General features: G+C 50.7%; 1 protein-coding gene across 1 annotated transcript in view; it reads left to right on the forward strand.

Moving 5' to 3' along the window:
• Positions 1-10,642, forward strand: part of Gask1a (golgi associated kinase 1A) — a 26,247-nt gene extending 15,605 nt beyond the window's left edge. The window contains exons 3-5 of the mRNA XM_021207975.2: positions 6,551-6,673; positions 8,214-8,317; positions 8,854-10,642. Of these exons, the coding sequence (XP_021063634.1) occupies positions 6,551-6,673; positions 8,214-8,317; positions 8,854-9,064 (438 nt within the window). The 3' untranslated portion in view covers positions 9,065-10,642. The remainder of the gene's footprint in view (positions 1-6,550; positions 6,674-8,213; positions 8,318-8,853) is intronic.

Raw genomic sequence — 10,642 nt, forward strand, 5'->3', positions numbered from 1 at the left:
ACAAGTGTGGCTGTGTGTGCCTGGGGTTCCAGTGCTGGAGACAAGTGTGGCTGTGTGTGCCTGGGGTTCCAGTGCTGGAGAGGAACATCCCTGGGGTCTAATCAGAGAGAGACTGTTAGGGTGGGGGAAAAGGTGGATGAGGAACACATCTGAGGTTGGCTTCCAACTTCTATATGTACATGCATAGATATGTACAAGCACATGCATGAATATGTATGCACATACATGTAGATACACGCAATAGTTATTAGCGAAAAATAAAATTGAGCCTTTGAGGTCCAAAGAGATTAAGTTTCTAGTTTAAGGTCACAGCCAGGGGACTGAGAGCCTGGCTGGCCTGGCTCCAGAGCCCTTCTCACAGAGTCACTATTGAGCTGGTCAGGACTGGGGGCAGAAGGGGACATTTCCAGGGAAGCTGTGAAGCCCTTTTAAAGCCCAACGGCACTGAGGTGCTCACAATAGCTTTACACTCTGCACAGAGCCCCTCTGTTCCTCTCTGGGGCTGCAGCATGGGACCCCTCCTCAGTTGCCAAATGCTGCTGTGCAGCCAAGGCACACACAGGTCAGCTGTGTGGTCAGACGCCACCGGGCTGCGGTCATACCTACCTTTCCCTAGTTTGCTGGACAGCAGTCAAGAAAAGCAGCTGTTTGGCTGACAGCACCTTCCTAGAAACCTCGGGAGGGAGGCTGCAGAATGTGCGTTTCTGCACGGGAATCAGAGGTGCTTTGTGACTCAGGGCTGACCACAAACCCCAGATGCAGCTCACTTAGGATGGTCTACTATCAGCCTCCCTCACATCCTGGGGGGCCCAGAAGCCAGGAAGAAAGTGCTGGGGTCTAACAGCTTCCGTCTCCCAGTGCCAGGGCTTTCTCTAACATGTTTCCTAGGGAGTCTGTTCCCACTCATTCCATACAGAGGAGGGGGGACACTTCCAGTGAAGTCCCCCAAACCTGAGTTTATTGGGGTTGCTCACAGGAACATGGGTGAGGGGTTATAAGAACTTGGACAATTCCTCACCCTCCTCAACTGCTAACTGCTTATCGATCTGGGGGTGGGGCTCATAAGCCATGTATTCCCTACTCCATCTCAGGGAACTGTTAGAGACACACTTTGCAGGGACTCCTGTGGGTAATCATAGCTACTCTTACCTCAGCTGGCAATGACCATGTGACACCTCAGGGACAGCTCCACACTGCAGTCTGCCTCCCAGGCACATGTCACTGACTGAATTATGTAGAAGTCAGACGATCCGTGAGTTACGTTGGCATTTGAAGGAGGCTTATGGCTCCCATAGCTAGGACCCAGAAGGCCTCAGCTGTCAAGACTCTGGTCTGAGCACTGTCTCTTCTTGGGGCCAACACAATGGCTTCCTTGTGTCATTTGCCTCTGTCACAACCTGCCCAACCCTCAGCCCTCCGCAGCATAGTCTGACACCAGGACCCCAGCAAGACCCATCTGCCTGTGGGAGAGAAGGCAGCCATCCACGGGTGCGTGGGACCCAGTCCCACTGTGACACTTTCAGAAGAGGTGGGAGATGACTGGTGGGTCCCAGGCTAGTCTGGGGAGAGTGAGTAGGCTGGGGTGCTTGCACTAACACCCACCCAGTTGCAATTGCCAGTACTTTGTGTAAACTTTTTGCTGTGTAGAAATCTCACTTTTCTCTGTGAAAATGATCAAGCTTCGCTTTGGTACTTGTGTGATTTTTTTTTTCAAAAGTTCACCCCTTGCTTCAGTTATTTAAAAAGTCTCTCTCTCTCTCTCTTTTGTGGTTTTTCGAGACAGGGTTTCTCTGTGTAGCCCTGGCTGTCCTGGAACTCACTTTGTAGACCAGGCTGGCCTTGAACTCAGAAATCCACCTGCCTCTGCCTCCCGAGTGCGGGGATTAAAGGCGTGCGCCACCACGCCTGGCTCTCTTTTGTTTTCTTATCCATCTTGGGTCCATCTGGAAGTCTTTTGAGCCTGAATGTCACAGTGCTGTTTGTTGGAGATGCTTTTCCTCCATTTGAAATGCTACCTTTCCTAGATAGCCAACTTCTTTACGTATGTAGCGCTGTTTCTGGAGTGTTGTGTTCCAGATACCAGACCCACCATGTTTTCATTACAAGAGCGTGTGTGTGTCTTTCTTATTGCTCATTTTCAGAGTTTCCTGGGATAGTGTTTTCATGGGACTTGACAGTTACTGTGTTGCTTCTTTCTTTCCCCAAATCCCTCTGGGACTTTATTGGAATTAAATTAAATTTTGTGGACTGATGGCAAAGTTGCACCCTAAAATGTACCATGTGCTGGGCATGGTGGTAGCATACACCTTTAATCCTAATCCTCAGGAGGCAGAGGCAGGAGGACCTCTGTGAGTTCTGGGCCAGCCTGGTCTACAGAGTGAGTTCCAGGACAGCTGGCTACACAGAGAGACCATGACTAAAAACCAAATCAACCAACTGAAGGAGCCTGCTTCATACTTGCCAGGAACAGGCCCTAGTGCTCCATCTGCCCATGTTTCTGGGAAGCATCTGCATTATCTTCAGTGGGGCTGTCCTGGGTGGTTTTATGTCAACTTGACACAAGCTAGAGTCATCTGAAAGGAGGGAACCTCAACAGAGAAAATGTCTCCATGAGATCTACTTGTCAAGTGTTTTTTTGATTAGTGGTTGATGGGGGAGGGCCCAGGCCACAGTGAGCTGCGGTACTGGATTCTATGAGGAAGAAGGTAGAGCAAGCCATGAGGAGCAAGCCAGGAAGCAGCCTCCCTCCATGGCCTCTGCATCAGTTTCTCCTTCCAGGTTCCTGCCCTGACAGTGATGGGTTGTTAGCTACAAGTGTAAGCCAGATAAACCCTTTCCTCCAGTGACCCTAAGACTTGGTCCTCCTTCATTTTTGCCGTTAGTTGCTCCTGGACATTTCATCTCCCTGTGGCCATCAAAGACCTTTCCTTCCTGCATCCGTCCATGGTGGCTTCTCATTGGCTGTGGAGGGGCTGAGGTCCCTATGTGGTCGCCTTGTTACTCTCCTCTACTAACCCCGTGTCACCCTCCACCGCATGCGCATGGGCAGTTGGACAGGGCGTGGACCCTCTACTAACCCCGTGTCACCCTCCACCGCATGCGCATGGGCAGTTGGACAGGGCGTGGACACGTTGAGGTCAGGGGTTGCCGACTCTTGAAGTTGCATTCCTCAGGTGCCTGTTGAACTTATTGGCCTGGAGCCGGCCGCTTAGTCTTTCCTGGCAGGTAGGTGATCCTGGAGATCCAGTCCCTTCCCCAGCATTACACAAAGAAGTAGGCGCCAGCACGCCTAGTGCATTTGTTGGCTTATTTGTTTTAAATTTTGTTTGTGTATGTATGCATGTATATGTGCATATGTGTACACATATGCATGTATGTGCCTATGTATATGTGTATGTGCGTGTGTATGTGTGTGGGGGCCCTGATCCATGAGGAATTTACTCTCTGAGAAAGGTAATGTTCCTATGAAAGAAAGAGTGAATCTCACCCCAGCAAATGTTGGGACACTTGGGCTGCCAAGTAGAAAAGAAATCGAGGAGGGTCCCAGCTGAAGGGTGTGGGCCAAAATAATACCAGACATTTCTTCTGGAATCCATCTGGCTTGGCCCAGAAGCCAGCTGAGTCTATTCAGAGGAATAGGGCCACCCACACCCTGTGCTGCACCCCCACCCCCACCCCCACCAGGCCTTCCAACTCTGTCAGGTGGGCCTGTGGCCTTCTTTGGCGAACTGCAGTGTCTTGTCCTACCCAGGTATTCTGCTTGGGACGTGATAGAGCCAGGCCTCCCCTGAAACCAGGTGGTAGGTATGATGGGCCAGTGACTACAGGCCTCCTTGGGGACTCTGTGACCTCAGGCCTTCTTGGTGACCCTGGGTTCTCAGGCCTTCTTGGGGACCCTGGGTTCTCAGGCCTTCTTGGGGACCCTGGGTCCCAAGGCTTCCTTGGGGACCCTGTGACCTCAGGCCTCCTTGGGGACCCTGTGGTCATTCTTCATGCTTCATTCATTTTTGTGTTCAGAAGGCCTCACTAAGTCTCAACTTGTGTCGAATGCATTCTGGGTCCTGGGGTCAGACCGTCTAAATTACTTACTTGTTTTATTTCAGTCGTTTATTTTCCTATCCAAGAATTTCTAGCCCTGAATGCCAGAGAATATATGCCTGCCACACGGCCTGTCTTCATGGTCAGGGCCAGTCTTCCTGGCTTCAAATCCAGGGGTCACCATTTGTGGCAATGTGGCCTTCAGCACAGTAGCCAGTCTCCCTCCATGGCTAACTCACTGTCCTCTTCATAATTGGAATGGGGGTCCCTCTGGACTGCCTTGAGGGACCCAGTGCACTGTGCTGGGTAAAGCGCCCAGCATGGCACCTACACAGCCTGAGCTTTTCAGGGCCTTCATTAACCGAAAGCTCCAGGTTGAATTACAGTTTGCAGCACAGCTGGGCTGGCTCCCTGCACTGGAACCGCATGGAATCATCATTTCTTTGGGTGACTTCTCATTTTTTCAAAGAGTGGAGGAAGGGCCAAGTCCTGAAGGAATGTGAGCTGCTGCTGGAGCTGATGGGAAACAAAGCAGACAGCGTGGCAGAGTAATCAACCCGGCACCTTGGCGGGCACACTCTGCCAGGCATCTAGGTGGGCGTACATTTTAGAAGGCCAGTGCTGCCCGTGTTATGCTGGTTGGCAAATAAATGCTGCATAACGGGAAATCTGGATGGAGCAGCCCGAGACGTGGTCAGGGAGGGCTTGGCAGGAGCAGAGGCCTCTGCTGGCTCCAACTGTGTGTTGAGGGAGGGCAAAGCATGGACCAGAGCAGGCAGGGTTTCTGCTAGCCTGTCCTAATTTGCTTTCTATTGCTGTGACAAACACCATGACCAAAAGCAGCTTGGGAAGGAAAGGGTTTGTTCAGTCTTACAGCTGACAGTCCAGCATGCAGGGCAGTCCGGGCAGGAATTCAAAGCTGGAACCTGAAGCCGAGGACATGGTGGAATGCTGCTTACCAGCTTGCTCCCCATGGCTTCCTCAGCCTAGTTCCTTATACAACAGGACCACCCACAGTGGGCAGGGCCCAACCTACATCTATCATTAATCAAGAAGATTCTCCCATAGACTTGCCTACAGGCCAGTCTGATAGAGACATTTTCTCAACTGAGGGTCCCTCTTCCAAAATGATGCTAGTTTATGTCAGGTTGGCAAAACAACAACCACCAGCACAACACCCTAACCATCACATACACCACTGCTCTGCAAACGCTAGGCCTGCATGTGGTCATATCTCCACAGTCCTTACTCCACACTGCACTCTGGGCTTTGGGCCTACTGCACTCAGGGAGCTGGGGAAAGCTTGCACCTCCTGAAGGGAACCTCTGGTCAGTCTGGAACACTTGCCCCGCTTTAAATATACTCTCTGCCTATGTGATTCTCCTCTAGGATCTGAGGAATCAGGGCAGGAGGAAGAATGTATGGTCAGGGGGCCCTGGGTCCATCTGCACTCTGTGACTGACAGTCTAAGAAACCTGCTGGTAAGGCTAGCAGATGTGATTCAGGGGGAAGGGGGCTCCTGGGCAGGAAGTCTGGGTGCATCTGATCAGTGTGCTAGCCCAAATAGCCCACACCCTCTCTGGGATACTGCCCTGCCTCCTGGAAGATCTGCAAGGGTGAGTCACTCACAGGGATCAAGGGATCCCCATCATGCTCATCATGGATCGCTTGCTTTGCTCATCATGGATCGCTTGCTTTGGTCTTAGTCTTGTTAGTTAAGGCTGAAAGGGTTCCAGAGAATTGAGGCCCATCACCCCGGTGATTGTGCAGGCTGCACCAAGCATGGGTGGTGACCACATGGTCCATGCCTGTCATCAGCTGCTGCTCAGCCAGCAGGGGCTATAAACCTGATTTAGCTTTTGTGGGCACCACCATCCTCCTTCCCTTTTCCACATGCAGCCCCCATTGTCCACAAACAGGGACCCAACCTAGGCTTCAACAACTTCATCAACTTTCAAATCCAGCGTTGTGCGTTCCCCTTTATGACCCCGGATGTGTGTGATTCAGGGTGATATAGCTCCTGCCTTGTAGGTCTGCAGTGAGGAGGGACGAAGGTAGAGGTGGCAGGGCAGTGCTGGCCATCCAGGTGACATTCCATCATACACCAGCAACTCTGCAGCACCAACCTGCTGTCTGTCAACTCGGCCAGACACCACCTGGGGTCCTTGTTGGGTCCTGGAGTCCTGGCTCTGGCAGCCTTCATGGGCTAAGCTTGGCTACCATTCCTACCATGCCAACTTAAGTGATGAATTGTGGTAGTAAGCAGAGAGGAGCAGATACAGGGGTCCTGTGACCCCAAGTTCATCGTCAGGACACTGACAGAAAGGCTTAAACAGGTAAAGAATTAGACACATGCCTCCCTTTCAGCTGGAAGCCAGCACAGAGCTTACTGGCACAAACAGCCCCTAAAGACCATTCAGGAGTGGTCCTGGGCTGGGGTAGAGCCCAGCAAGCCAAGTGGCCTTGATGTTGGGTCTGGAGAAGACAGGTACCATCCCAGCTTTCTCCGTAGGTCCATGACCGCCTGGATCGCTACTGCTGTGGTTTCGAGCCTGAGCCCTCAGACCCCTGTGTGGAAGAGGGTCTCCGGGAAAAATGTCAGAACCCAGAGGAGCTACGGTTGGTCCACATCCTGGTATGTCTCCTGTGCATGCATAGTCCCTTGTCACGTGAGCACTGGGTACACCTTTCTCCTGCAGAGGATGTTCTTGATGCCTAGACACAAGGGTTCTGAATCTTCTTTTCCCCCCTGTTGGCAGCAAACCTTTACTTAAGTAACACTTCTAGGAAATCAGATATATAAAAGAAAAAAAAGGGGGATATTTGAGATGTGGCTGAGGTGGGGTGAGTATGTGTGAAGTTCTGTTTTCACTGTGCCTCAAGACACTTCAGGGAACTTTAAAGTCTTTTAGAGGTGGAGTTTGATAACTGGGCTCTGAGTGGAAGGGAGAAGAGGCAGAGAGGGGGCATGATTGGGTCCTGAAGTTCAAAATTCATAGGTCAAGCATAGACTGCAGGGAAGGGCTATAGATAGTAGCACGGAGCATGTGGGAACAGTGTGTGCTTGGAATTGTGGGCCAGAAGAAATAGGCTCTTATTCCCGAACACACCGAACCTTAAATGTGCATGCATGTATGCACATGCGTGTGCAAATGTGCATGTATGTGTACAAGCATGCATGAGAGCATGTGCATGCATGCGTATGAGCATGCATGCAAGCATGTGTGCGTACATATGTGTGTGTACATGTATGCACACACACACCTTCAGGTGAGTGCATGCATGTGGAGGCAGCAGTTCTCATCAAGTGTCTTCCTCTGTCCTTCTCACCTTTCTTTTGGAGACTGAGTCTCTCACTGAACTCAGAGTTTATCAATTCAGCTAGGCCAGCATTAACCCCAGGGACCCTCTTCTCTCTGTTCCTCAGACTGGGGTTGCAGGCACACATGACTTCACATGGGTTCTGAGTTTTCAGGTCCTCATAAATGCATGGTAAGCTCTTCACCCACGAACTATCTCCACAGCCCTTTAGAGATTTTTTTTAAGTACTGGAGAATTCGGTCTTGCTAGTTTTAGCATGGGAAGGACTTAAGAGACGCTAAAGCTGCTACCTATGGAATCTGGTTGTTGACCTATATGGGTAAAGGACATAGTTGTTTGGGTTTGGTGATACTTAGCAGAGGTGGCAAGAGATGTGTGAATGTGTGTGTAGCAAACCTGCTTGTTTGTGTATAAGGCATGAAATTCTTGGCCCTAAAGAGTAGATTTTTTTTCCCATTCCTGACAGTTTATTTCTCATCCATGCTTCTGACCCCACTGGATGCTATACCAGGAATCAGTCCCCTTGCCCTGCAATTTAGCAGGCACAATTATGTCTTCCTGCTATGGGTCCAGGTTTGAGTTTGCCCTAGCTAGTTATTGCTATGTGATCTTATGTAAATTACTTAGCAGTTTTATGTTCCTAAGGCTGCTGGGAGGATCCACAGAGATGGTGCACAGTCCTGGTGCACAGTAAACCCTCAGCCATGGGACCATGTGGATAAGTGGGGTGGGGGTGGGGGAGTTGTGGCACCGACAGCTGAGGATGCTCACGGAGTCTCTTGAAAACGACTGAGTGGTGCCAGTTATGCTCGGCCCTAACCAGATAGCCATCCCGTCCATATTCTTCCTCCAAGGTCCGGAGCAGTGATCCATCTCGCTTGGTGTATATAGACAATGCCGGCAACCTTCAGCATCCAGAGGACAAGCTCAACTTTCGGCTGCTGGAAGGCATAGATGGGTGAGGACCTTGGGTGTTGGGTAGAGGTTTGGGGCACTAAGCTTCATGGCCCTGCTGTAAACTTGTGGAACTTTTGGCTACATCTCCTGAGATGGCTAAAGTCTGTTAGACCAGAGCTGGATCTGAGGCTACGGAGGGCTGGAGAAGGCTGAGGGGCTACAGTTGGCAGGCCTGTCCCTCAGACCCAGAGGGCCCTGCAGAATACCAGCTGCCCCTGCTTCAGTGAGTGAAGGCTAGCTCATCCTGGATCCAGGTGAAAGAGCTAGGCGAGGACCTGCCCTTCCTTGCTCACTCCCAGTGGGCAGCTCAGCCTTCTCAGGCCCCTTGGGGGCCCCAAGTGTTGGCTCTCCAGGCTTCTCTGTGGGATGGGACCCGTCTGAGAGAACTACCTGATAAGGAGCTAGTAGGCACAGCCTGTACTGCCCTGGCTGGCCGTGCTCACTCCCCGCTGGGCAAGTTCTGGAGTCACACTGTGGGGACTCTGAGCCAACTTAACGCCTTTACTTTCTTGCACGGCTCTGGGGCTTTGGATCCAGGTTTCCCGAGTCCGCGGTGAAGGTTCTTGCCTCAGGGTGTCTTCAGAACCTGCTGCTCAAGTCGCTGCAGATGGACCAGGTGTTCTGGGAGAGCCAAGGTGGAGCTGCGGGTCTGAAGCGTGTCCTTGAGACACTGGAGAGGCGAGGACAGGTCCTGCTGAGACACATTAAGAAGCACAACCTCACGCTGTTCGGGGACAAGGACCTGTGAGCCCATGGCTGCCTGAGCCGAGTACACCTTGCTGGAGAACTTCACACAATGTAAACCTCAGCTGGTGAGCATCCCTCTCAATGACAGCATTTCTGTGACAGTAGTTGGTTATCCTGATGACAAATAGGGAAAGCCAAAGCTGGAGAAGCCTACACCACCATGGGACAGGTCACCTGCTGGGGATGATGGAGGACGTGCAGTCTCCATGCTCTGACAGTTTACTCTCACACACCAATAAATATGTTCAAGAACGTTCATGAACTGTTCCCTGCACATGTACATGCAGTGCTGTGTGCATGTGTGCAGAGATATGTAGGTATGTGCCTGAATGACATCAGGCATCCTAGGCAGGTACTCTACCAACTGAACTATATACCAGCCAGAGAAGTCTAGTTTTTAAGATTCATTAATTTCAAAATGTGCATGGGTGTTTTCCCTGACATACATACATACGTACGTACGTACATACGCATGTGCACCATGTGTGTACCTAGTGCCTACAGAAGCCAGAGGAGGGTGTCAAACCCCAGGAACTTGAGTTACAGACAATTATGAGCTGCCATGTGGGTGCTAAGAATTGAACCTGGATCCTCTGGAAGAGCAGGCAGTGCTCTTAACCACTGAGCCATTTCTCCAGGCACTTATTTTATTTTTATTTATGTTTATGTCTGTGAGTTTATACCACATGTGTGAAGGTGACTATGGAAGCCAGGAGAGGACATCAGATTCCTTGGAGCTGGAGTTACTGGAGTGGTTGTGTGCCACCTCATACAGAACTGAACTGAGAACTGAACTCTTTGTAGACCCTTCCAAGAGCAACAGATGCCCTAAACCATTGAGCCATCCCTCCAGCAGGGAGAAGCCTATTATAAAACCCGAGTCCCCTTTATTACACAGACGTTATCTTCACTTTCATGCTGGCCATTGTGTGTGTTTTAGGCCAACTGTTCTGTGTTTGTCCCTTCCTTGGTTGTGCACAAGAGAGCTCTGAATCTGAACTGCACTCAGCCCTGGCTGTTAGACTGCCCATGGTCCCCTCTGTCTGCCACTTGCCTTGACCTGTTTGTCTTTTGTGAAATAGGAAGCTGTAATTCTGTGCAGTCCAATTTGTTCATGTTAGCCTGCGAGCCTCTCAGAAAGGCTCTGCTCCGTTGATCACTGAAATGCCATTTGTTTACTTCTTTTACTTGACTGCTCATTTGTATGAATCACATCTGAGAGAGGTCTGTGTTGAGAGATCACTTAAGTTCCATTGCCCCCGATTCCATTCAAGAGTCTCTTCTGTTCCTGTCTGAAAGTATACTTTTATCAGATGAAAACCAAGCACACAGAGGCCCTTTTGTGAACTGTGCTGGGCTGCACTCACAGGGTTTCTTACAAGCCTGCTTCAAAACTGGGCACTGTTCTAATCCAAATTACTGTATTCTGCTTGGTGGTGTAAGATTCCACTTAAGCATCTCTTTTGTGTGTATATGAGTGTTTTGTCTGCATGTACATTTGTGCACCATACACGCACAGAGCCCACAGAAGACAGGAGAGGTCAGCAGGGAGTGGTGGCACACACCTTTAATCCCAGCA

Source organism: Mus pahari, chromosome 10, assembly GCF_900095145.1.
Source record: "Mus pahari chromosome 10, PAHARI_EIJ_v1.1, whole genome shotgun sequence".
NCBI lineage: Eukaryota > Metazoa > Chordata > Mammalia > Rodentia > Muridae > Mus > Mus pahari.